Source organism: Notothenia rossii (assembly GCF_949606895.1).
Source record: "Notothenia rossii genome assembly, chromosome: 6".
Taxonomy (NCBI): domain Eukaryota; kingdom Metazoa; phylum Chordata; class Actinopteri; order Perciformes; family Nototheniidae; genus Notothenia; species Notothenia rossii.
The window spans coordinates 73,819,888-73,846,565 of record NC_136909.1 but is presented as its reverse complement, the minus strand read 5'-3'; the positions used below and the strand labels follow the sequence as shown (position 1 = coordinate 73,846,565).

At 40.5% G+C, this 26,678-nt stretch overlaps 2 protein-coding genes across 4 annotated transcripts in view; both read right to left on the bottom strand.

Moving 5' to 3' along the window:
• Positions 1–497: 497 nt before the first annotated feature.
• Positions 498–11,397, bottom strand: washc2c (WASH complex subunit 2C). Of its 3 annotated transcripts, none has more exons than XM_079688750.1 (31): positions 11,188–11,397; positions 9,837–9,998; positions 9,489–9,653; positions 9,325–9,393; positions 9,049–9,222; positions 8,844–8,937; positions 8,697–8,758; positions 8,534–8,590; positions 8,343–8,447; positions 8,121–8,205; positions 7,895–7,954; positions 7,660–7,784; positions 7,476–7,566; positions 7,318–7,371; positions 7,016–7,216; positions 6,787–6,932; positions 6,558–6,668; positions 6,077–6,169; positions 5,889–5,990; positions 5,691–5,798; positions 5,429–5,598; positions 5,172–5,292; positions 4,432–4,875; positions 4,216–4,344; positions 3,976–4,077; positions 3,759–3,833; positions 3,469–3,528; positions 2,784–3,002; positions 1,552–2,235; positions 1,289–1,460; positions 498–1,198 (listed from the first exon to the last, which is right to left on the bottom strand). In XM_079688750.1, exons 2-31 carry the CDS (start codon positions 9,978–9,980, stop codon positions 1,053–1,055), a joined length of 4,368 nt encoding a protein of 1,455 aa, XP_079544876.1. In that variant the 5' UTR covers positions 9,981–9,998; positions 11,188–11,397; the 3' UTR covers positions 498–1,052. The 3 variants fall into 3 exon arrangements, with proteins under 3 accessions (XP_079544876.1, XP_079544875.1, XP_079544877.1); XM_079688749.1 differs by having other exon boundaries at positions 9,837–9,980; XM_079688751.1 differs by lacking the exon at positions 3,469–3,528 and having other exon boundaries at positions 9,837–9,980; positions 11,188–11,396.
• A 998-nt stretch (positions 11,398–12,395) lies between these two features.
• Positions 12,396–26,678, bottom strand: part of slf2 (SMC5-SMC6 complex localization factor 2) — a 45,087-nt gene continuing 30,804 nt past the window's right edge. Inside the window, exons 4-22 of the mRNA XM_079687960.1 lie at positions 19,966–20,528; positions 19,321–19,491; positions 19,124–19,169; positions 17,284–18,647; positions 17,085–17,167; positions 16,871–16,984; positions 16,598–16,765; positions 15,650–15,755; positions 15,471–15,558; positions 15,239–15,380; positions 15,063–15,150; positions 14,764–14,940; positions 14,543–14,637; positions 14,350–14,437; positions 14,108–14,230; positions 13,912–13,989; positions 13,695–13,781; positions 12,923–12,991; positions 12,396–12,786 (exon numbers count right to left, since the gene is read on the bottom strand). Coding sequence (XP_079544086.1) covers positions 12,604–12,786; positions 12,923–12,991; positions 13,695–13,781; positions 13,912–13,989; positions 14,108–14,230; positions 14,350–14,437; positions 14,543–14,637; positions 14,764–14,940; positions 15,063–15,150; positions 15,239–15,380; positions 15,471–15,558; positions 15,650–15,755; positions 16,598–16,765; positions 16,871–16,984; positions 17,085–17,167; positions 17,284–18,647; positions 19,124–19,169; positions 19,321–19,491; positions 19,966–20,528 — 3,833 coding nt within the window. The 3' untranslated portion in view covers positions 12,396–12,603. The remainder of the gene's footprint in view (positions 12,787–12,922; positions 12,992–13,694; positions 13,782–13,911; positions 13,990–14,107; positions 14,231–14,349; positions 14,438–14,542; positions 14,638–14,763; positions 14,941–15,062; positions 15,151–15,238; positions 15,381–15,470; positions 15,559–15,649; positions 15,756–16,597; positions 16,766–16,870; positions 16,985–17,084; positions 17,168–17,283; positions 18,648–19,123; positions 19,170–19,320; positions 19,492–19,965; positions 20,529–26,678) is intronic.

Sequence of the window (26,678 nt, the reverse complement as noted above, 5' to 3'; positions counted from 1 at the left end):
TAATTTTAACAGGCTTAAAAAATATGACATTTTGCTACATAATTGGTCAACAAAAAGCAGTAATTATCTTTTCAGCTGCCAGCAATTGTTTTTCTTGTTCATCTTTTGAAGAATTAATGAGTGACTGTTACACACTTAAAAACATTAATAAAAACACCTCCTAAAACAAAAAGTTTCCAATTTGTTCCCATGAAGACGACGTGTTGTCTTCTGTTTTTAAAAGAATGCCACTTTGTAGCCCGATGCCAGCAGAAAGGCTTTTACTGCCATGTTCAAGACACAAACAGCTTCAAGACCTTTCCTCTATGACCTAGGTTTTTGGAGCCTTTACTTAATTAGTTGTAACCTTATTTCTTCTTCTTTCAGGTAGGTTTCTCTCAATGCTAAGAATGGAGCAGCTTTAATTCTTCAATAATTCTGACCTCAGCAAAGACGCTAAACCTCTAGACAGACATGACACAAAGGAAAACAAGTGACAAGGAAATCATCACGCTCTGTTCAGATAGCATAAAATATGTTTCTTTTTAGTTATTAAAAATGAATTTCCTTTTTCATCAAAGCCAAAGTTAAGAAATTAATGCATTTTCCATTAATAAAAACATTGTCAAAATGCCTTAAACAGTAAGTAAACAGACTGATTTCTTATAACCATGATATGGCACAAACCCAAAGACATGGAATCTCAATGTGGAAAAGCCAAAGGATAAACATCTTCAAAACAAACAAATCAATTGATTATTAATTTCTGCAGGCTTTGAGGCTAAGCATATGGTATGCTTATAAAGTGCTATAATGTATAATAAAGATTAACAGTATATAATAACTGTTACATAATATGACCTGATACGGAGATGATTTTTTACTATCAGAAGTTGACTGGAATAATTTTCCTTTGAGTTTTTTATCTGCCAAAAATAAGCCCCAGTATTTATATGGATTCATATGAATAAATACTCTATCAACAGTGTATCCGATCTCCAATCTTTCAGCGGTCCAAATGACAAAATTATGGATCCATAAATGTACAAATCTGGCTACTCAGAAACAACAGTTCAGTTCCCGCCAAGAGCATTAAGTGGATCATCAAATATGTTGCTTGACTCCGCTGCTGTGGGGGTCTCCTGAGACGGTGGTGTTTTCTTTGATTTATGGGGAGGCTTTGTGACTGCTTTTGCTGTGCTTGGTGAGAAGATGTCATCTTTAGGAAAAGAGAGATGGATAAAATAATTAGTTAAATATGGCAATAAAAAGGAACATGAATGCATCAATGTGTTTTATTGTTTCTTACCCATGTCATCATCAAATATTGACTTGGTCTCTCCCTTTGTCTTGGACTTCTGTTTTGGTTTGAAACTGTCCGTCATGTCAGCAAAAATGTCTATGTTGTCGTCAAACAAGCTGGCATCAAGGGTCTTCTCTTTGTGCTTCTTGTGAACTTCAGGCACAATGGCGACTTCATCCTGAGAACATAGAAATGCAGCCCATAAGGAAAGGAATTAAACATTTTCTCATGATGGCAGATATCCGTTATAAATGTAAAAATCAAGGTACCTGGAAGATGTCCTGCTTTGAAAAACTGCCGTTCTTTATTTCTTTACTACTTGTGGATGTGGGAGTGGAGCGGTTGCTCACTCCAAAGATGTCCTCATCCTCGTCCTCCTCTTCCAAAAAGGAGGAGGCCGTGGCTTTCTTAGTAGTTGACCTCGGCTTGACCTTTTTGAAAAGTTCATCAGTGTTGGCATCAAAAAGAGATGAGTCTTTCTTCACCGCACTACTACTAGTTTCAGGCTGTGTGGTCTTGGTAGTTTGTCTGGTGGGGGGTGTGTTAGTGACTGAGGAGGCTGCAAACAGACTGTCAGAGCCAAAAAGGTCCTCGTCATCAGAAAACGGCAGCACCTTGGTACTGCTGTTGTCTTTACTGGAGTCCTTTATTCCAGCGTTTGTTGATACTGGCAGTGTCAATACTGAGGGTCTGGTGGAGACTTCAGAGACTGAGGAAGGAGAAGGTGAGGAGGCAGGCAAGGCTGAGGGGGAAGCTGGTTCGGGTAGTGTTGGACTGGCACGCTTCTGGCTGGACTTATCTGGTGGGGGTAAGGCTAAACCAGACACACCGAGGCTCTGCCCAGGAACATCTCCACCCAAAGCCTCTTCTTTATCCCCTGAAGATTGCTGGGCTGGTTGCTGCCTCCCTGCTCTGGACTGGGGTCTCCGTTGTGCTGAACCTTTCACACGGCTCTGCATGACAAGAGATTTGCAATCACAATATTACATCATAAATTCAAATAATGATAAAGCAACAAATACCGCACTTCCACTGCAAAGTCAGGCACAGTTTTACAACTCGTTTAATCTTTTATTTTGGCTAATCAAATGGCTAAAGTTGTGGATAGTACTCGTTTTTTTTTGGTACCACTTGGTTTGAAGTTTCATGCAAGCTGAGCCAATAGCAGACGGAGTTAAAACACTGCAGAACACTGATTGGACAGAAAGAAATGCCACTAGGATAGCACAAAATATCCTGCACAAACCTCAAAACCCATAAACGTTGTCAATTAGTAAAGATACTGTTAGCAATTGCAATGTTTTTATTTTGTTGACCCATACTTTAAAAATTGAAGCGCCCAAAATTACATTAAGCACTACATGGTCAAATTGACAAAGTGTAGACATTATTTTGGTTGGTTAAAGACCTGCTATTAAGGCTATTAATTAAGTTCCAGTGGAAATTAAGCATTTAGGACTTGAGGGTAACAGATATAATACTCCAGGAATCAAAAACCAACCTTGTGTACACTCTGAAGGGTTGCAACCTGGACTGGGGTCTCAAAGCTCACCCCTCCCTCACTGTCTGTCTGGGCTCCGACAGGAGTTGTGACGGGGCTGGGGCTCAGGCTGGAGCTGGACACCCCAGAGGAGGAACTGGTAGCCATGCCACTTGAAGCCCCTGGCATACTGGGGGCCGCACCAGGGAGCAGCGCAGCAGGGTTGATCATCAGATTGGCCTGAATATGATGAGATCAGACGAAACAATATAATTATTTATCAAGGCAAAAAAGAAACCTATGGACACCGAAGAAAGATCGAAGACTATTTAAAGAGACTTTCCAGGTAGAAACACATTTACAACTACTACCTCTTCGTGGAATTTCTCAGCAGATCAGTGAGGGAAAAAAAGCTCAAAAACAAGACTAGAGATGAAAATAAGAAAAGATCAAGATGCAAAAATGCAGAAAGAGCAAGTATATTCTTTTGGTTAAGAAAAATGAAATCAGAAAATATGATCTCATTTTTCTTGCCGCTGTTCTGTAGCCAAGCTTTTACTGAAAGTTGGAATATTAAAAAAAAAGCCCAGACAGAAGACACCTTAAAGAGAGAAAATGTGTAAGAGGAAACAGAAGTTTTCCCTCAAGAGGAATCAGAGTGAAATGTCAGGAATGAAGACTGACTCAAGAAAAACAAAAATATTACTTGAAGTTTCCCAATCCTTGATGAGGAATCTTTAGGTTTTACAGGGTTTGGTGCAGGTTTCTGTGTGGTCAGATTACAGCAGGTTCAGAATCAAATCCAATAAAGACATTACCTAGTTCATATACAAACAACACTAGCACAACATATCAACATTTAAAAAAAAAAAAGGTATGCTACTACAAGCAAAAATAAACCCTAAAACAGAAATGAATGGGGACACAGGTGTGTGTTTATGGCTAAAAAGAACCCATCCATGATATTATTGGAGTACATGCTTATAGTACACTCACCTGAATCTCTGATACAGATTCTGGACTGGCTAGTGGTGCTTTGTCATTAGGTTTACTGGGCTTCTCTGCTATTTTCTAAGAATAAAAAGAAGAGAGGAAAAAAGCGTCAGTATAATGACTATTTACACAGCTGTTTTCGTTTCAAACCTAATAAACAATGTTAGGTCAGGACGAATCCACAAAATAAAAAATCACGAGAAAATAATCAAATTGCTACCGGAGGAGGATCCTTGGCCTTGATAGAGCTGAAGAGGTCATCCTCATCCTCATCCGAGAACAGTCCTTTTGCTGCAGGCTTCACTGAGTCTGGCTTGGAGCTCTAAAAGGAAACATATATATACTTCCTTATCATATAGTGAGAGACAATATGCATTCATTCACAAACAGTATGCAGTCGACTGCAACACCTTACTTGAAGAGAGAAAAAAAAAGAGATAAGAAAATGTAATATACTAACAGCTGGTTTCCCTGAGGTGGCAAACAGGTCAACATCTGGGTCATTGTCCTTCTGCTGCGTCTGACTGAACAGCAGCTCCTCATCCAGGAACACTCCTGTGCTCTTTGCCTGCGCTCGCTCCTCTGTAGGCTGTTTTAGAGACATATATTTTTATTCTTGAGAGACAGCGTACCAATGCAACTATCACACACTATTCTTACTATAAATCAAACTAACCTTTACAGTGTTGCTTTCTGTGGGTTTGCTGGGTGTGAATATCGGTTCATTCCAATCTGATTCGTCTTCCTCCTCATCATCAAATAGACTAACAGTGTTGATTTTCACTTTCTCTTCCTTCCTCTCCTCCTCCTCCTCCTCCTCCTGGACATTTGGTGGTGGACCGTCCTCTGAGAGGAAAGGGTCTTCCTGGTCAACTTCGTCCAACGGGCTCTTTGTCTGCTTGTTAGCAAAAACGTCAATGCCTCCAAAAAGACTGACTCCACCCACAGGCTTCTTTTTACTTTCGCTAATTTCTGGCGAGGGGGCCGATGGGAGCGGCTCGGGGTTCTTTGCTGTCGGCTTCTCCGGCAGTGAAGGCTTGTCCTTTGCTGCGGGTTTGGAAACTACAACCTCCTCAGATTTCTCCAACAGGGAGGACGATTGAGACGCCACAGCAGGTGTCTGAAGGATACAGGTATAAAAAGAGTGAATATCCATCATAAGACAAATGACATGGTGTAAAAAGAATGAATCTGTTATAAAAGTATAGCAGAATCAGAATGTTATAATACTCTTGTTGGCAGTCTCATAAAACCAACTTGATTATGTGTAATTTAAATATCTAAAAGTCCCTCTAGGGGCTAAGAATTGTTTTTTTCTAACCTATTAAACCATTTTGAGGCCCACTGGAAGCAAGCTTCAAACTAGATGTTTTTCATGACAAATGTGAAATACAGGAAATAAGTTAGTGCACTCACTTTGGCAGCTGGGGCGGCAGTGTTTCTATTGACAGGAGGTTTGTCGCCAAAAAGGGATCCTTTATCCTCACCATCATCCTCATCTTCGAACAAGAGAGCCACTTTCTGAAACTTTTTCTGACTACATGAAGAGCGGAGGGATAGGACGATGGGTAGTAATTATTTAACGTTTCAAAAATGGGTTATGAAAACGAATGAATTTAAAACAAGTGCAACAGTTTGAAAGTGTTTAAAGAACTCAAAACAAGTGTACACACCTTGAATCCATTGTTGGAGTAAACAGGTCGTCATCGTCATCATCGAAGATGCTGCCTTTCTGAGGTATTATGGCACTGAGGATACTGGAGGGGGCGCTGACACTGTGCTTCATCCCTCCTGGCTTCACCTCTGACTTCCCTGCACTACTTTTAGAACTCTCCCACTGGTCCTGTCATGGAATCATTGAGAAAGATGTACCTTATTGTACGCCCTCATAACAAATGGCGTGCAGGAGGTAATTATGACTTGATGTTCTCATACCTCATCGTCACTGAAGAGGGAGCTGGAAAAGGCCTTGCTGGGCTGCGGCGTGGAGGCTTTGGCTGGATTAGGCTTTGATTTAGACTTAGCTGCGGATGCAAAGAGATCCTGCAGGGTGAAGAATCAGAATATTGTAAGTTCCTCACACACAAAAGGTAAGCGTAACCTATTTCAGTTTCAAGTCAAATGTATTTGTACCTCTTCTTCTTCATCATCAAATAATGACAGAGGGGCCTTGCTGGTTTTGCTCTGGCTTGTAAATTCAGGCTTAGACTGGCTCCTGGGGATAGTTGGAGATTCCTATGGAGGGCAAATACATATATGGTGAAATTAAGATGTCTTGCTACTGTTGTCACTTTTGTTCAGAAGAAGATTGAGAGCCTTACCTGGATGTCTTCCTCATCAGAGAAGAGGCCTCTGCTCTTGGGTTTTATAGTTGGCTTGACAGCAGCCTTTGGAGCATCTGGAGCCGGCCCGTTCTGAAACACAGGACACAAAGAGGATCGTTTAATATGTGAATGAGTTTTAAAGTAGTTTAGTCTTGAAAGAAAAGACCTGTACAGAGCGAAGATAACTTAACTGTATGAGGATAAAGGCTAGCAGTGCACTCTAAACTAAACAAGAGTGCACTCAATATGGCCAACTGCAGCTAGGTCTGTTCATGTAACGGCATCAATGCCTGATAAATGGGCTTATTAAGAGACATGCAATATATTGTGGCTGTCAATGAGGTTATAGTGTATTCGGAGGCAGTGAAAACCTTTTGAGCCTTTTCGGTAAACTTTTTTTTTTTAAATGTTCCACTTAAAAACAGAGCAGATTGTTTTTTTGTCTGGAATATATTTGTAGGCAGTGAAGTATTCAGACCTCCTCTGATTTCTCAGACTCCTCACTGGTAGACTGCTGACGTTTTTTCAGTCCCTCGTTGAGCAAGCTTTGAGTCCCGGGTCCAAATATAGAAATGGCCCCTGCTGGCATCTAAACACAACAAGGGGTCATCAACAGAGGAACAAAAAGATTACGGCTATATCAAAACTAAATATGTAATTAATAAAACTATGAATACTGTCATGTTCAACGTCATTGAAAAAAGCACCTTTCTCTCAGGTTGTTTAACCTGCTCTTCCACTACCTCCTTCTTGCTCTGAGCTGGGGTCGGCGCACTGGACTTCTCACTGAATATGTCACCACCATCGTCGTCTTCATCAAAAAGGTCAACAGCTTTGGGCGTCTTCTTTGCAGCTGAAAAAGAAGCAAAAAGAAAAAATATGTTTGGTGATGGTTATGATCCCATGTGGACCTGGACTAGAAGACCACACACTTACCAGAGTCAGACTTTGAGAGGCTTTTACTACTGAAGAAGTCATCCTCCTCCTCCTCCTCATCATCAAACAGCCCACCCCCTACTCCACCAACAGCAGCTGGTGGAGTCTGTTTGGAGGCAGCGTTGATCTTAGGAGCTTGAGTCCCGTTCTCCTTACTCTCCACTGCATCGGAGTTATTCACTGACTTGAAAAGAGTGTCCGCTACGGGGAGAAAGACATTTGGTTGAGGAAGATAAAGCAGACGTGTCATACAGGACAAGGACATACAGTATTTTAGCGGTCATACAGGTAAATGCTGTTACCTGGGAATATTGAAATGCCACCCACAGGAATCTTCTTTCCAGGTTTCTCCGATTCTTGAATGGCAAAGAAAGGTTATGTGGCAATCTGCTCGTCTAGTTTTTTCTATATGCTTCTACCTCATTTCTTTGCAGATATTTGTGTAGAAAGTCAGTCTTACCTGCAGTTTTTGCTGTGGTTTTTATTCTTTCATTCTGCACTTTTTTCTCTTCCGACGCAGGAGGGTTTGGTGCATCTGAGAATAGATCACCCTGAATGGTATAAAGTAAAAACAGCACAAATTAAACGTATTGTTTAGAGGAATAAATAAGAGTTAGCTCTGAAAATAATTGAATTTCATATACCTCATCATCATCGTCAAACAGGCCTCTCCCTCCACTGAAGAGGCCGCCTTTCCCTCCAAATGGGGAGAAATCTTCATCCTCCATCTTTGGTGGCTTAAACATGTCATCGCTGTCCTCTTCAGCTGCTGTTAAAATGAACATAAAAAGTATTGAGAGGCATACTGGGAACCATGGGCCTGCGGTGGAAACAACTGAAGTTTGAATTGAATGCACTGATGATGAATAAAAGTCCTACCCTCGGGCTTCGCAGGCTTTGGTTCTTTCCTGCTTTTACTTTTCTTCTTAGATGTCAATGCTTCAAAGAATGAAATGGTAAAAACACAAGGCATGAGCATGCACATGCTAAAATGTCATTACGTAAAAAAACGTTGATGCTGTGTTTTCCTTAAATTAAATGTGAAGAATGGGATTAACAATGGAGATGATATTTGACCAGCTTGTTGGTAATGATGGTGACTTACATGCTCGATCTCCCTCTGGTTTGGTCACTGGTTCACCCTTGATTCGGGCTGCTAGCTCATCAGCAAAAGACGATGGTGCCGTATTCTGAAAGTGACATAAAAAAAAACTTAATTTACAATGTCCCCTAGGTAGATCATATCTGAATGATTCCAGACTGGATTAACAAATAGTGCGTTTACAAAAGATATCTCCGTACTAAAGCAAAGCAATATCAGGAATACCTTTGTGTCGTCATCGTTATCTTCCCCGTCTGATTCTCCGAATATATCAGAATCCTCCTCCTCTTCCTCATCGTCATCATCATCATAACTAACCATGGATGGCTTCTACGTGAGTGTGGAAAGACAATTGAGTTTTAAAGAGGTTCAGTTTAACTGTGGTCTCTGATGTGTTTGGCAGGCAGGCAACTTACCTTCCTAATATTATTGTGACGTTCTTCCTCTTCCTGGTTCAAATCGTCATCTGAACGCTGTGACATAAAAAGATAATTACAATAAGGTTTCTATTTTTATGTACAAGATGTCAAATTGAACACAATAGAAAATACTATTAAAAGAAGGGAAAGAACGTCTTACAACTGCGTCTTCGCCATCTTCGCCATCGATTACACTGTCTCTGTCGCTGTCAACTGACATTTCTGGAAAACAAATCATACGAACACATGACAAAAAGGAACGAGTTTGATGTAGGAGCGACATTAAAAGCTGCAATGAAGAGTTTACCATCACTTGAGAGGTCACCAAGGCCAACGTCCTCTTGATTCATGAAGGCCTGGGAACCAATAAGATATGGAAGCGGCCTGTCCACATAAAGATCCTGAAAGACAATGAGAAAAACAGACACACCGGATAAAGTACATTCATTTGAAGATGAGTTATTACATGTTTTCACTAAACATAAATGAGAGTTTCAAGATCAAGAGCACACCTTGGGTTCAAGGATGGCCTCCAGTCTGTCAGTGACCTCTTCATCCTCTGAATCCGAGTTTCCTGCTTTGATGTCCAGATGCTCAAACGCTGACTCAAGCACTTTTAGACCGTGGTTTACAGCTTCCTGCATCTTAGGGATCAGCTCGGCCTCTTTCTGCTCCCGTGTCTTCTCCTGTAGGGAAAACAGGGTGATGCAAAGCTTGGCCATAATAAGGAGGGATATTCAGTATGATACTGTTTGGTCAGTGTATGAGGAAGGATGTGTTTTTGATACCTGCTCAGGTTGCTTCTCCAAAGCTTCCACCTTGGGTATCGTCTCTTCTACCTCTTCATCATACACTCTCTGTAACACAAAACGTTTCAATGTATACACTCAAATGGATTGAATTGTCTCAACTGAAATGTATCCAGTCAAATTGAAGAAATGATATACTTTACATTTTCTATAAACTGTGTATTGGAAAGCATGAGAAAGTCGTTAAACACAGAGTGCAAGCAGCTGTCTGTGTTCTTGGTGTCACGGATCAGACTGTCCAACTGCTTCTCAATATCATGCGTCTTCGACAGCATTCTCTGGGAAAACTCTTGGAGGAACAGGAAGAGCTGTGAAGAAAGATTTTAAAAAACAGTTATGAAGACGTCATTAACAGTTGCAGAGTTCCTTTATTAGCCCAAAGCAGAACACATTTCACAACCCCTGCATAATAATCAGACAATTTCAGAAAAGATAATGATGAATAACATATATAATATGTTTTCTTGGCCTATTGGGGATGAGGGACTTACCCCCGAATCGGCGGCCAAGGACCAGTTGGCGCCGCTCTGCCGCATCTCTTCAAGAGTCCAAGGTCTCTCCCAACTCTGAGCACCATTCTCTAAGTGTTCACTCCTGCTTGGGCCGTTCACTATTCCCTCCAGCAACCTGCTCATCTGCAATCAGATTGCTTGCTGTTATTGTTGGAATAAATAATGTAGGGACTTCAAAACACTTGTCATTAATTAATCATTAAGGGAAAATACAATTTAAAAAACAATGATCTTATTGTGTAATATTGTAGCTTAAGTATCTGTTTTTGTTTGTACATTTTAAACCAATTTTGAGCAATGTAAACAGCTGGGAGACGTTTGTAATGTAAAAGCTTGTTGGAGGAAATAACATTTAGATAGGACTTTGAATGGCAAAAACAAGCAGTTGTCTGCAATTGTATAAACAATAGTGGGGATAATATCATCCAAAACATGGAATGGAGCAGCTCCAAAGACAATTGCAATTTATAACAACTCTTAGGACACTGTAACAGCAGTATCACTGAGATATAGGAACCATTTATTACAGAAGTAAAACAAATAAAACTGCATTGAAGCATTTATCTTTTTATTATTTTCTGTTTTCTGGCTCGTATCACTGAGAATCTTGATTTAGCTGGAAAATAACAAGTACAATATTTGACATAGAAAGAAAGCTCATGGCACGACAGAGGCTAAATAAATGATACAACTGAACAGCCAGTATAAAGTGCTGCCCTGTGGTCAAAGGTTTAACCCTCCATTCTTTGAAATAAACCAGGGAAAACAATCCTTCATTCTAATGCTTATGTGTATGTGTGATGGTGTGTGCATGTTATAATTGGATATGCCACAGCCCATACTATGGAACAGGTTACCCACACAGTCGGATTCACTGTCAATGTACTAAGTTCAAAAGACTAACTGATGACACGATTCATTTAAAATGGTGATGCTCTGATATCCTACTCATGGGGGCACTGTCTGAATGTGTGTTGATATTGAATGTGGGTGAAAGGGTCACTGATATACCACACGATAAATTACACTTTAACTTGATGCTGATGAAGTTGTACTGCAATACTTCAGATTCAATAAACTATAATTGGCGTTGGCTTTCCGATCAAGTTACGATGTATGCGTAGGACACCATGTTGCATTGATATCAAGTTGCCTAAATGTTGTTTCCTCATAGCTACTCGCTTTCACATTCATACAGACTTCTGGCAGAGAAAGCGGGGACTGTTAGCAGCTAGCTCAACTTAGCTATTCAACACCAACGTTATCTACAGCTGTTCCCAGCAACAACAGAGGGAATTATCCAGCCAAATATGAGCACTCTCATGCTTACCTTGAATTCCTGTTGTCAATTGCTTTCCACGACGGCAAACGGTGGTCAGAAACGCCGTAAAAATAAGATCGATTATGCTAAATTTGGTCTTCTGACAGGTCAGCCATGTTCTGTCTGCAGACAGTCACCTGACTACTGTCGCCTAGCAACCCAATGAAAGTGGGGCGGAGTGGAACAAACCAACAACCGAGGCGAAGAGGCAAAGAAGCTCATTCTTCGGTTGTATCCCCAAATCCACATGATGCTGTTATAAACAGGGATATTATTTGACTATCACACATATCTTGGCCGGATAAATATCAGATTGTAAACTTTTACACTCAGTTATTCGCGTCTAAGCCAAGGAAAACCTGTGTTTGATATAGTCAAAGTTTACGATATTTATCTCAATTTACTGTTGCAACTTTTCGGCCTGCCCTCCGAGATTTGCATGATTCTCGCGGGAGCGCGCAGGAACTTTAAGCGTGAACAACCATATATTTACGACAAAAGGAGGCTACTATAATCTTGTTGGGTTTCATACAGCTTGACCATACAATCTACAGGACTAAACAATAACATGCAATTTGTTAGTGCTAAATTGTGACATTTTTCTAACGGTATGCGCCTGTCGTTATCTTTTGTAGAGGGATAACAACAGGTTAAACATTAGTTCTGCTTTTGCTTAGTGTCAGCTCGATTTTGAATGGCTGAAAAGCCCCTTTTACAGTCTATGGAAAAGCCAAGCCGAGGCAGCCCCGTTCTGCTTGGCCAGTAAAGATAAGGTTTGCGTTTGCTTGTTGGTTAGGAATATACAAACAAAGCAATGGAGGGGTGAGGGGAGTCCACCATCTAGTGGCCGAAAGTTATCTATTGAACTTTTTTACTTTTATAAATTCATATTTAAGTGCATGTAGTATTTATTATTATATCTAAATAAAGCAACCAAAAGATTTGTAAAGGTTTGGCAATGGAATAATGCTATTCTAAAAATGTATAAGAAATTCACAAGGCTTTTATTTATGTTTTAAGCAGACTATAAACTTTTAAGAAGTTTGTGTAAAGGTCTTATAATTAACAATAAGCATGTGATGCTATTAAAACATAACATAACGCTAATTACAAGTAAATTAACTTAAATCACAAGTAGTTTAGTTCTGTACTGTAAAATATTAAGATCATGAATATAATAATATTGCTAATATTGTTGAAGGAGACAAGGACAACAATTCATTTTCAAACATGTATAAACAAAGTTTATTTACTATTTTTGGCTACAGCCATAAAAAAAACATTTGTCATCCTTAAAAAAATATTTGTCCAAAATGGATATTTAAAAAAAACACTCACACTCAACAGTGAAATTAACAATGAATCAACAAGCAGTACGCAAAACTGGGAATTATTTATAAAATGAACTCGTTAACTCGCGTTGTCTCACTCTTCCTTCTCCTCGTCCTCAGATAACATCACAACCTCTTCAGTGTCATTGGTGTCCTCCTCTTCATCCTCCTCCATCATAGGCTCTTCTCCATCATCACTGTTGTCCACTTCCTGCTCTTCTTGGCTGCTCGTCACTGTAGCCACAGACAAAGGCTGCCAATAATCATACAGTTTACCCTACGGGAGGAAAATACACATTTGTAAATCAGAACTATACAATTGTTTGACTGTTAAACTGATCTTATTTCACATGACTTGGTTGTTTCTTTTAAAGAGGAAAACATTCATATAAGTCTGTAAAAGTCTACTGTACATGGAGAGGCCTGGTCCTCTGAAGGAGCATCTGCCACTTGGTGTAGATCCTGGCCACCAGGTCTTTCACCTGGAGGAAGAGGAGAAGGAGTTTTAATGATTGGGTTACTGCATCTTGAAACCACGTCAACAATTAAAGTGTACCGTTTCGTTAAACACATTTCCATGAATGTTCCTTTCTTTTAGCCAAAAATTACTTAAAATTGTATCCAAGAAATGAAAGTGTTCTTCAGTGAAGGCAAACATCTGCTAATGAGGTTATTAGGAAGGATTCATTTGGATTAATATTAGAATAGTGAAGTCTGGATGGAACAGCTTCAAAATGTGATGACATGTCTACATTAGCAATTAAAAAACAGTCTCTCTTCATGGTCTTGCTTCTAACGAGTGGCTGTTCACTGACAGCTTTTACTTGAGATTTATCAAGAATACTTTTTGTGATAAAGCTGAATTTGTCAGTGCTACCTCTGACATCTATTGAGTCTGAGAATGGTTTTTAACCTTTGACCTGACTAGCTTTGACAAACTGGTTAAACAAGTTAAACAGGTGGAATATCACCGAGGTCAACTTCAACCAGTCTTTAGGGATGCCACAAACAATGCAACATGTGTTAATAATATATACTTAGTTTGAGCTCCTGCCCTCTTTACTTTACAGTAAGTGTGTCTCTGCAGAAACCTCCGTCAACACTGCGCAACCTTTTGGAACAATCAAAAAAAAAAAATCACGGATGCAAAAAATACCTGAAGTTCTTTTTAAAAAGCAAACTCACCTTGCTCCGGTAAAGACATTTCTCGTTCTCTCTGATGTCACACTTGACATGCGTTTCCAACTCAGTGCACAGAAACAGAAGCTGTTTCTAAGAGCCAGAAATAAAATACAAAAAGCTACATTAACACACCATCTGCAGAAATGTAAAACCTAATGATAAATCATCTGATTAATAACTAGTGGCCCTAAAAAGCAATGGTAAACAACTGAAGTCATACCTTTTGATGAGCTAGGAAGAACTGAATATCGGAGGCTTCATCCGCCAAGATCAGAAGACTATAGCAGAGGTAGTAGGTCTGAGGATAATGGAAAGAAACTTTAATCACAAAAAATGTTGCAAATAATAATAAAAGACACAAAAAACAAGACAAGAAAGATCCAAATGTATTGTTTAGGTTGATAGCATGGGCTCACCTGTTGATCTAGGGCTGCCATGTCTTCTTCTTCATCCCCCTGTCTCCTGCTGGAGGATTTCAACATGCCTCGGAGAAGGGTGGAGGGTTGCATGCGGGGTAGGTAGTTCCTCAGTTCAGAGAGCTATGATAGAGAACATGGAGGAGAGAACTAAAGGTTACTGGAGATGTTTGAAACACAAGAGACAGTCATCTGGATTCATATTTTGGCTTCTGGAATCTAAAAGGACACTGCATGGATACCTGAAACTCCTTTGCTGTTGGTTTGTAGGTGCAACTTCCGTCCAACAGTTTAGAGATCATGGACAGGCTCAGATGTTGACGCAGTTGCCTACATAAACAAAATGGAAACTTTTACAAAGCAATACATCTTCAATACAATCAAATCAAATAGAAGAAAAAATACTCGTTGTGTTAAAGAAATATATAGACTCACTTTCCACGTGCGTTGTCGGGCAGCAGTTTAACTAGGGCGCACATGTTGTGGTGGTCGTCTGTCAGATCAGTGAAGGCCAGACAGATTCTGGGCAGCTGACAAACATTTTAGATAAATAAAATGTAAAATAAACCAAATGATCATGACATCATTTCTGTGTGTTCATGAAACGTACAATAAATATATTAAACACTCCTTTTTTTAGGAATGCATGTACTGACCATGGTGTCCCAGTCCCTGATGTTTTTGACAATATGGAACTGTAGAGGGCAAAGTTCCACATTGGACTCGAGGATGAGCCGAGGGTCCAAGCCCACCCTCCCAACCACAGTCAGCAGTAACAGCAGCTCATCGTCGCTGTATACCCGTGGACACAGACTCATGCAGTGCCACAGGTACTGCAGAACAGGGGAGAAACAACAGAGCACTGAATGATCTGATTGGACAGGGTGTGCTTTCTCTGCCAAACTTGTTTTTATCAAAGACAACATCAAATGATCAGACATCTTCTGAGCCTCACCTTCAAGATGTTGTTGCAGTTGTGATCAGGGAAGTTGCTGTGTTCCTCGTTACTGGAGGGACTCTCACTTTTGATACAGATGTCCTCCCTACACAAACACACCGAAATTCAATCGCACAAAATAGAAAAACGTTCAGCTCAGATTTATTTGTGTATTCATTTGGAACGCTACTTACAGCAAATCTCCCTCTGTGAATGGAGGCTGCAGATGTTCAAGAGGGAAGAGAGCAACAAACGCAACCCCCATATTCATCAGGACCAGCACCACATCGGCCAGACTGGGCACCCACACTTCAAACTGCTGGTTTCCACTTTTCACTGAGGCGGAACACGCATAGAAGTAAAAAAAACATGTTCACTTTTTGCAATAGTAAGCAAGTACCAACAGCCTTGAGGAGGGACACTAACCTATCTGATAAGCAGCAGTCAGGGCAATGTCACAGAGGGTCTTTAGTATATTTTCGGATACCATCCTCTCCCTATGGACTGACATCATCTGAGGAAAAAAATACGATAGTTCAGACATTTGGACAGAAATCACTATTGACATGCTATTGTGTGTGTGTGGGGGGGGGGGGGGGGCCTACCTTGAAAAGGAAACTGGTAACCGGAGATGGACAGGGTGAGCAACAGTCGTAAGCGTCCTGGAATAATTCAATGTTTAGATGCAATCTCAGTTGAGCAGGGCTGGACCTAGGAAAGATATATGGAGAGAGAAAGATTGGAGGAATAAATATACAAGCAAAACTAAGCCTAGAACTTTGCTTGTGGTCCCCAATGTTCACTACATCCAACATCATGAAGGGGTGGATGATTTACCTTTCCACTGGTTTGGCTGAATGTAGTTTGTCCTGAGGACTCTCACTTTTGACACGAGTGAGATTGAAATGCATGCGTCATTTAAATCTGCGGGGTTCAATCCCTTTGAGAGTACTCATTTGCTTTTATCTGAGTGGATATTATCACAAGTCCACTTATTGGTCTTAGAGTTATGCAACAGGGAGGCTTTAGGAGTGTGCAATTATTACCTCTATTATCCCATTTCATGGCAATTTATTATTTAATCATTACGACATCTTGCTCTAAAACCTTTGTGTGAATGCATTTGTGCTGCCCACAAATAAATGACTAAATGTTTGTTGGCTCTTAATCAACACATTTGTATTCAGATTAGACGGAGGAGAAAAAAGAGAAAAGTGCATGTTTGCATGCATGTGCTTTGATGCTTCGATGCGTCAGATGGAAAACCCCTCAGACTTCATTCAGAGCAGAGCCTGGTCCTTAAGTTAACGTCTGTGCATCCTTACCGTTTTATTTAATTTTATATGTAGACGACATAACATGATGTTATAATAACATAATAACTTGCTCAGCCTTTGAAACTGAAACCATTTTGGGAGAAAAATATTTAAATAATATCAATAATCATAAACGTGCGACGATTAGTCGACTAATCGCCTGAATTGACAACTATTGGTCAAGTATAAACATCTTTAGTCGAGGGCAGCCCTCTAATGCACACTATCACAACTCACCATAGAAGTGTTTTCTGTGCTGTCCCCTGAGGGTTGACCATGCATCGCCTCAGCTGCAGAGTCTCCTGGTTGAACATCCGGCCAAACTTCTCCAGGATGAAGATCATTTTCCCGGGAGGCACTTCCCTGATGGCACTGGACATCAAAGAGTAGCGTTGCAGGAACTCCCTATAGAACAATGTATATACAAGTAAAGATTACAATTATTTGCTGTACACAGAATGTATCCCAATGAAAACTGTTGATGTGTAAATGTGCTTGTGCATGCTTTACTGTTGCTCAGAGGAGATGGCCGCCTCACGGTTCTCCTCGGCCTTTTCATATTCAGCTATTCTAAACTGGTCTTCTTCACATTCGGTGAGAAGTTGTGTCCTAACCTCTTTTCCTCTGATGAAGAAAACAAATGTGGGAATGTAAATTTCTCTCATGTGCAATTACTATAGCTCGAATGATAATGTAACGGGAGTGCCGTGTCTTCATATTCTACCTTTTTTTGGTGTTTATTTCATCCAGCATGTGGTCAAGGTTGTTGTTGTAGATGGCTGACGTTGTGTTGGATGCTAATGGTTGCTATGGGAAACACAACAAACAGCATTTACAGATTTTTCAGGTCCTTGAGCCAAGCCACTGGATGTTCATACAAGCATAACTTTATCTACAATATAGACGAGTCATGCACAGCTTACTGTTTTTAACTTGCAGCTCTTATTCACAGGTGTACTCGGCTCTGAGAAGGATCCCTTCTCTGGAGTATCAGGAGGCTTGGAGACCCGCTCAAATATATCCTGCAACGACAGCAGCTGCTCATCGTCACTGCTGTTGGAGCTCTCGGTAAGGTCCACATTTAGTGCAAATCTCAGGCCTAGGTCCAGCTCCAAGTCTTCGGGATCCTCTTTATTCACCGACTTTCTACGTCCTTCACTCGTGCACCTCTCCTGGTGTGGACGAGCCGTAGAAGTTGTGGTACAAGTCTCCGAAGTGCTTGGTCTCACGTTGTGGGGGGCGAGAATTGTAAGTTTCCCATCAGATTTTAAACTCTCATCCTTAAGCTGCTTGCCTGAAGAAGCGATGGAGCAGTTTTTAGGTTCACAGACTCTATAGGAAATATATTTCAGGTTTTCAAGGTTTATCCGCTTTAAAGTTACAGTTGGCATAGTTATGTGTGGGTTATGTGATGAGGACAAGTTGGAGACTTTAGTGTCAACTGCAAGAGACGGAGCCGTTTGGAAACACAAAGTCCCAGTAGGAGGAGTACTGGAGCTGGTCACAGTTCTGGATGAACAGCTTTTCTCCGTGGTGGTCGATTTGATCCCGTCTATCTTGGGTTTTGAAGTCTTTCCGTAGATCAAGGGATCAGGAGTGAAAAGCCTATCTATATCAGAAGGGATTGCAGAAGGTCTTCGTAGGCGGTTGGTTTTGTTCCGTTCTACTGTGCTCAGAGAGCCTGAAATTGTTTGTGACGCTGGTTTGGAAGTGTTACACTTTTCCACGGCATCACATTTGCTCAGGGTCTCGACCGGTAAGACTGAGGAACTACAGTGAGTATGAACAGAGTGGTGACACCCTAACTCAACATACGAAGAGCCAACAGTGTTCTTCTGGGGAACCTCAGAGGACAACAAAGGGCTCGATTTATTGTTTTGGTCGTTTTCCTCGCTCCTTTTCGTTGCACTTTCTTCCTTCGACGGTGATCTTAACTCTATTATTAAGGATTGTTTTGGGTCGGATTTGATATAGGCTTGCTTGGCCCCCATTGGCAGTCGTCTCTGTGTACAACTTTTGGGTGACAGGGATGCGCAGGAGGACTGGGCGGGTTTCAATGCTGGTTCTGCGCACGGATGGCTATCTGTGGTTTTGGGTGATAGTTCCAAGCCTGACGAGTGCCTCGCTGACGGCTCCGACAGCAGGGAAGTGCTGGCCCAGATGCTAGGAGTGGGTGTTGGTGTCTGTGCTTCGACAGAGTTTGTTGACAGAAGACACGGTCTCTTAGCGCTGTCGCCACAGTCCTCAGCTTCCCTGTGCCTCTTCTGAGATAAGCAATTCCAGTCCACTACAAGAAACAGAATTTTTTTTTATTATATACTTTTGTTTGAAAAAGATTCTGTGTTTACTAATGTCTTACAACATCATGGTTCAATCTGAATTATTCTATGCTACCATATAAATGATTTCTGATAATTACCCATGTATTGCAATCTGTTACCAAATACAAGTTATAGCTTCTCCTGTTTATGTTTCCAGGTATTTAACATTAAGAGCACAAGTGTTTAGTAAGTACTTCCTGTGAATATATATGATAAGGAAATATGGAAAGGAAAGTGGAAACTCTGTCAACCGTTATGTATTGAACTATTAAACATTGCTAGACTAGTGGACATGTTTAGTGCCATGCATCTTCATCACTCAAGTAAACACGATTCACCTTACTGCAGTGCCAAAGATACAACATGCCTACAAAATTAAAGCACAAAGCTTTAGGAAGAATTTAAACGTGTAAAATTGACAAAATTACAGTGATAATCTTACCTGTTATTACGTTTCCCTTTGAAGATGTTCTTTTATGTTGTTGGTTCTAAAAAAAGAAGAAGAAAGTGTGTCTTTGAAAAGAAGGGTTTTTTTTTAAGTGAGAAAAAGCCAAGCTCATCAAAGGCCAAGCTACACCATTTGTTAAATAGTAGAAAGAGACAATCAGTTATACAGATATCAAGAAGAATTCATTTTACCTCGCAAGGAAGAAGAGGGCTGTGGGGCCTCTGGCTGCTCCCATAATGCTTTGAGCCTATAATAGGCAGTGGGGAAACTTGTGGAACGTCGCTGGGGCCGAATGATGGGGTGAAGGGTGGCTTTTGAAGCTCGATAGTGGGTATGGAACTCCTTACATCACTGGATGGAGCCTAACAGAAAATGTTTTAATGTAGTACAGGTCAAAAACAAGAACGATCTTAGGCTATGTCCACAATACAGGGCTTAAAACTCAATCGCAATTTCTTTCACCAGAGTTGATCTTTCATCCTATACGGTTCACATTCATGTTTGAAGTAAGCGATATCTAACATCCTTGTGAACAAATCTATGCCCAGTATGTGGGAACCGTTTCTCCCAGACTTTAGGATGTCCAGGGATACATTCTGATATCTGTCAGTGCATCAAGGTGGTAGAATTAAAAAAGACAAGCTTTCAGGAAGCACCGAACAGTCAGGCTTGAGCGGTCCTATTGCCAGTGATTGGATAGGTATTGCATTTATGACCACATGTGACAAGTGTTCAAGGAAAGGCATTGAAAAATTTTTTTGTATTTCTGTTTTCAAATGATTTTTGTAATGTTAAGGTAGCTTTGGTTTAACTTATTAAAAACAGAAAAACATTACCTTGTTTGATTCTTGGCTTTGTGCCGTCACATTTTGACTTCCTGAGTATGTCGCATTGATCGTGGATTCAGTCGCTTGATCTCTTTTGATGTGGAAAGGTGGTGGATAGTTGCTAAAATGTGTCATGAATTGAGAAGATGCAGGGTGAAAGACACTGGGAGGTCTGGGAACTGGAGTAAACCTTTTAGGTGGGCTGAATGGAGCACACCCAGGTGAGAAGAAAAACCCTGGAGGTGGATAGTTATGGTGATGATGATGAGGAGCTGGACTGCCCCTTGGCATGACTTGGAACCTACTCCCTGAAGAACCCATTTTAGGCGGGGTTCTTGGAACAAACGCAGATGAATAGAATGGTCTTGGAGGTGGAAAAGGCGGCCATGGAGGACATGGAGGACATGGTATCCAACGGTTCGGCAGTTCAGGACTTTGGAATGGTAACATTCTAGTGGGGGGGGGTGGTGGTGAAGAAAACCGGTTAAGGACATTTGATGGCTTCATTGGAGTGTCCTGATGAAAAGGTGCAAAATGGGGCCAGTGGTATTGCTGTAATGCGGGGTCCTTCACTGAAACACAGAAGAAACAATTTTTGCATTATGGCGTTTTGTCTAAATATTGTGTGCCATTGAATGCTAAAGTCTGAACAGGTTGTCCTGTTTTTTGAATCATTATTGTTATTCAAATCACATTATTAAAACCTGAGGGGAAATTCAAATCTTCACTCTGGTGTTATTTACAATTACACACATAGGCTCGAAATACACACATGCACCAACAGGACCTATGAAGTTATGTCGCTACTGTCACTACAGACTAAGCTACTGCTGCACAGTCACAGGCCACATTTTTCTTTGTCATGCTGCCTGACGCAAGGAGGTTCTTCTCACTACATTTTTCAAGCAGAAACCGTTTGATCACTTCTTAAAGCAACGCATGAGTATCTGTCTGAGAACTGCATCTAGTTGCATTCACTGTTTGCCATGTCAACATTTCACACATGCACACCCAAGTGGATTTGCCTCAACCAAATCTACGGTCAAGCAAGATGCAAATAAAATTAACATGTTTCTAACAATTACCATGACAACATATAACATCTAATCATATCCGTATCCAACCTGTTAATAACAAAGATGTTCATAGGATGTATACCAGCTTTATTAGAGCTTGTTTTTATTTGTGTATTTCTAGGTCTACCCAGTCCAAACAACAACTTGATATGTTAGCTAACTAGGTTAAATATAATCTAATAATAAGTCATAAGTAATTGCTTACGAGACACCATCATTTACAGTAGGTAAAAGTGCAACCATAAAAACAATAGTTTTAAGGCAAGTGTGTCAAATTAACTAATTATACAGTTTTTAAACCGAGACAGCGACTGTTGACAGTGCTGGACGCGACAGTTTGACCCACCTGTATTCCTCGGGGGTAGTATAGTGAGAGCTCTATAAAAAAAAGTGTGAACCGCTCATATTTCTTAAATCAAAGTAAGTTTTCATCTCCATGACGACAATAATGCAACTTTGCATTTTTGAAAGAAAATTGTAAAGTTCCGAAGAGCAGCACAAACGACACATCTAGCAGAGCCAACACCTAGTCAGGGTCTGCCAATCACATTGAGCTACGTTAGTGACAGCAGACATATTTTGCAGATATATGGGACGGAATGTAACTTTTTTCGCTTTTATATTTTATTATTGATAAACAACCACAAGCAATCACAAACAAATGGTTACTTTGAAACCCAGGGCTATCTATCGGTAGTGATGACGTTAGCAACTATCAAAAGATAGGTAACGTTATCAAGGAAACGTTAACTGACTTGATGATCGTGTTTACGTTGTGTTAACAACATGGTAGTGTTTTGAGTTATTGTCAAGTATTTGAAGAATGTTTGTCCCGCCTTTAACCCAGTTACTTGCAGTAGCTTTATACGTTAAGAGTATGTATAACGGTGTTACTGACAGTGCCTGGCTATCAAAATAAAATGTGATATTAGCAAGTCGTTGTTTCAGGAAGTGCTCTGTTTAGCTAACTTGCTAACGAGCTTGCTACTTAGCATTGGAGTACAAATACATGGGGTTTCTTACCGAGTGTTTCCTGGGTTTTCAGAGTCTTTTCACATTTTAAGGATTAGTCAGGCTGTCTATTACCAATGACAGCCACAATAACCCACCCTGACGCAGAGCTACATTGCCAAAATCATCTGATCAATATGTTCATCTCCCGCTTGAAGCCAAATCAACCAATATGGTCTAGCTGCAGCCGCGGCAAGTACACGACACGCCCCCCTAACACGACACTACGGTGGCTGAGAGACATTGATACCGTACATGGCAGATTAAAAACGAATTGCAAATATAGCAACTATTAGGAAAATTAATTAATAACCTAGTCTATCCGAGACACAACAGTATATGATTTTAAGCACAAATCATTTTGTCTAATTAATAAATTGGCTTAGCAAACTTTTTTTAAATATAATTCGTATTAATGAGATCTGTTGATGATGAGTTTGTCTAACTGCTACACATGTATTTATACATAAATGTAGATATGTATGAACATTTAAATATAATTGTTAAAGGTTTTAAGATATACATAATCAAATCATGGGGTCATTAATGTAAGGTAGGCCTACTAAAACTAATTTCTGAATCTCACATTAGCCTGTAGTTTGGTATATTATTGATATGGGCTGGACACCCCTTCACAATGATCATCATTGACTTTTTTTAGACCAAATTAGACCACTAATGAGCTCAATAATTCACATGTATTATTATTACTTTATAAATTAAGAGTACTAGGGGTCTATTACAAAACCTTTGAAGGAATTGCATCAATTAAAATAAATGTATGGCAAGTATGATAAAATGAACATAATGTCAAGATATAGCAATATACAATCAACATGCTTGAATATAAAATGCAAGAAGAACAATAAACAGATGAACATTTAGGTTGTATGTGTAAATTGTGATTGCAAACCATCTTAGAGGTCCCATCAGTGGCGGCCAGCCCATAGGGGCGCTAGGGGGGCCGCCCCACCTCTTCCCACATTACAAATTAAAATTAAAAAATATTTATCTTTTACAAAATATATATTTTAAAAAATATATTTTTTTAATTTTAATTTTTAATAAGCAAGGTAAATATTATATAATTTGTATCAGTAAAATGTATAATCTACAATAAAATCTCGTTTAAAATGGTGTTACGATGTCTAAAGTTACTGATAAGTCACATGTTTCCTGCCTGGCCTTGCCCGTGTATCATTACCCTCTCTCCTCTGGGCACTAAGAGAGGAGCCCTCAACCAGTGCAGCAGTAGCCACTAGCAGCTGACTGTTGCTATCTGTAAGCTATGGCTCCGAAACATAATTTCAGCCAATCAGCGTCGTCAAATCTGATGATCACCGGGCGCCAATGTCAGCGCCCGGTGCAGGGTTATGGCTAGAAAGGATCCATCTTGTGTAAAACTCTCGCGAGAGTTTGCGAGTCACGTGGCTGAATGTTTACGTTTGACAGGCAGCCTTTCAGTTACGATCGTTAACATCAGTGGGCCACAGCAAATGATGGTGAGAAGTTAAACTATCTATTAATTATGTCAATTACAGGGAGTGTGATTGTAACTGTGTGTGTGACTAGCTGGATGCAAAGAGGTAAACACTGTCTTTTGTTTCCCATGCTTGCTCTTCAAACAGCCGGGGACAGATACTAGGCTTGTTTGAGACAAGCGAGACCTGCGCAGACCTGCGCAATTTCGATCAACGTCTTGCTAGTGCGTTGCATGATGGTTAGTCATTTTGTCCGACTTGCTCTGGAGGCTCGCTCACATGAGACGTTGAAATCTCGCGGGACAAAGACGCCCGCAGCCTTGAGAGCGAGGCGAGGCGAGGTGCCGCAGTTCCTCTCCACGGGCTGCGGAAGCAAAATGCTTGATGGGAAACGACTCGCTGGTATGCTCTTGGCAGGAGGCAGGAGAGGCTCGGGGAGAGAGTGGACGCGGACTCTTGTTTTTCTTTGGACCGTGGACAGGTGGCTACACTGGACTGTGACTGGATGAGAGATGGCAGAGGGAAGTGACGGGGCAGGAAGCGAGTTAGGAGACATGGAAGGAGTAGGCGGGAGTTATGGAAATGGAGAATGGGATATAGTGCGGAGGAATAAAAGTAAAAAGCAAGGAAATACTAATTCGGATGAGAGTAATAGTGAGGGTGAAAGGAGAGAAAGAGTAGTCGGAAATAGGCAACAGGAGTTCATGGTGGTTGTGAAACTTGCGAAAGAGGGAGCTTCGTTTGGCGAGTGGAACCCTATACGGTTAACTAAATCGATCAGTAAATAAATCGGGGAGGTAATGAGTGCCAAAGTATTGAGGAATGGATCAATGTTGATCAAATGTAGGGATAGAGAGCAACAGGGGAGGGCAATAAAGATGAGTACCGTGGAGGGTAAGAAAGTGGAGTGTTCACTGTTTAGTGGTAAAAAGCTAGTCAGGGGAGTGGTGACAGGAATCCCCGTCAGAATTACAGCGAATGATGTGAAAGAGAATATAACAAATGCAAAAATAAGTGATGTCAAACGCATGAAAGCAAACCGCAATGGGGTTAAAGAAGTTAGTATTTCGGTTCTGATCACCTTTGATGAGAAAAGGCTTCCGGAAAAAATACTTATTGGATGTGTTATTATGTGAGACCGTATGTTCCACCACCAATAAGATGTTTTAAATGTCAGATTTGGACATGTGGCGGCAGTCTGCAGAGGGAAACAAAGGTGTGGCAGATGTGGTGGAGATCATGAATACGGCAAATGTGAAGAAGGGGTAAAGCTGAAATGTTGCAATTGCGGAGGGGAGCATAGTTCAGCGTACCGTGGATGTGAGGTTAGCAAGAAAGCAGAAGAGGTGCAGCGAGTCAGGGTGACGCAGGGAGTAAGCTATGCAAAGAGGCAGCAAAGACAGTTTCAGGAGGAACGCAGGTTACAATGGAAAACAAGAATAAGAGCAAAGAAACAGAAAAAGTCCACAACTGTGTTAAGTTGAAGGAGGACACTCTGATAGTGAGTAAAACAGAGTTTGTATTGTTTATGGCAGAGATTATCTACTGTTCAGCGCAGACTAAAAGCCGGAATGAAAGAATACAAATAATTGTCAGATCAGCTGAAAAGTACCTTGATGTGAAAGGGATGCAGTGGGAAAGTGTGAAAGATATACTAAATGATGACGTCCAACAATCTCAGACATGCAGTGGATCAACTTGATGGTGTTAGTTGTACTGCAGTGGAATGCCAGAAGTTTAATTGCAAATGGACAAGAGTTTAAAAAATATAATGACAATCTGGGAGAGAAACCTAATGTAATTTGTATTCAGGAAACATGGCTGAAACCACAACTGGATTTTATTGTGAAGGGATATACTGCAGTTAGAAGAGATAGGGACTCTGGCAGAGGGGGAGGAGTTGCAACATTCATACAGAGTGGTGTAAGTTACAAAGTTATGCATGTAAGTACAGATCATGAAGCAATAGTTATAAGGGTATGGAATGCTAGAGGACCTATAGATATAGTAAATTATTATAATCCGTGTGGGAAATTAGATCAAAGTATATTAGAGGATGTTGGGGGTTTACTGCAAGGAAAAGTCATATGGTGTGGGGATTTTAATTCACATAACTCACTATGGGGTAGCAGTAGCACAGATGCAAATGGTGCAGTAGTTGAGGAATTTATAGATGACCACGGGCTAGTGTGTATTAACACTGGGGAAGGAACAAGATATAATTGTACAAAGAATATAGAAACAGTACTCGATCTGACATTTGTGTCTAGTGATATAGCAGGTATAAGTACATGGAGTGTGGTAAAGCATACTACAGTGGGCAGTGATCATTATCCTGTAATGACTAAAGTTGGGACCAACATACGTTTTGAAAAGGAGAAGAAAATTCCTAGATGGAAATTGGGAAAGGCTAATTGGGATGCTTTCCAAGTTGTAAGTACGAATAGATGTAAAACACTTCTAGAGGAAAATGATGATGATATAAATAAATTGAATGAGGAGCTCGTTAAGGTTATCATACATTCAGCTAAAGAAACAATTCCGGAAGTTGAAGGAGTTAGGCGCTCCAAGAATGTACCCTGGTGGAATGGTGAATGTAACAAATCCATTAAAGACAGAAATAAAGCATTCAGACAACTCAAACAACTCCATTCTCAGGAAGCTTTGAATCAGTATAAAAGGGCCCAGGCTATAGTAAGGAGGACGATACGAACGCAAAAACGCACTTTTTGGAGGCAATATTGCAATAGCATTGGAAGAGAAGTACAGCTTGCAGATGTTTGGGGCATGATTAGGAGAATGAGGGGAGTTCGAAGGAATTATGAGTTGCCAGTTTTAAACAGAGGGGACATAATATCTGTCACAAACTTAGGAAAGGCGGAAATTCTAGCTCAGACATTTAAGAAAGTTCATAGTTCAGATAACCTTACAGAGGAAGCCAGGCAGTGCAGAGATAATACATTAATGGAAAACCCGAGAATATTGGATAGAGTAGAAGTGTTGGGGGATCAGGTGGACCTGCATTTTAGTATGTTTGAGTTGAGGAAAGCAATTATTAGTGCTCGTCAAACCACTCCTGGGAAAGATGGTGTTTGCTATAAAATGTTGGAATATATGACGGATAACTCTCTAGTCATTGTGTTAAGATTGTTTA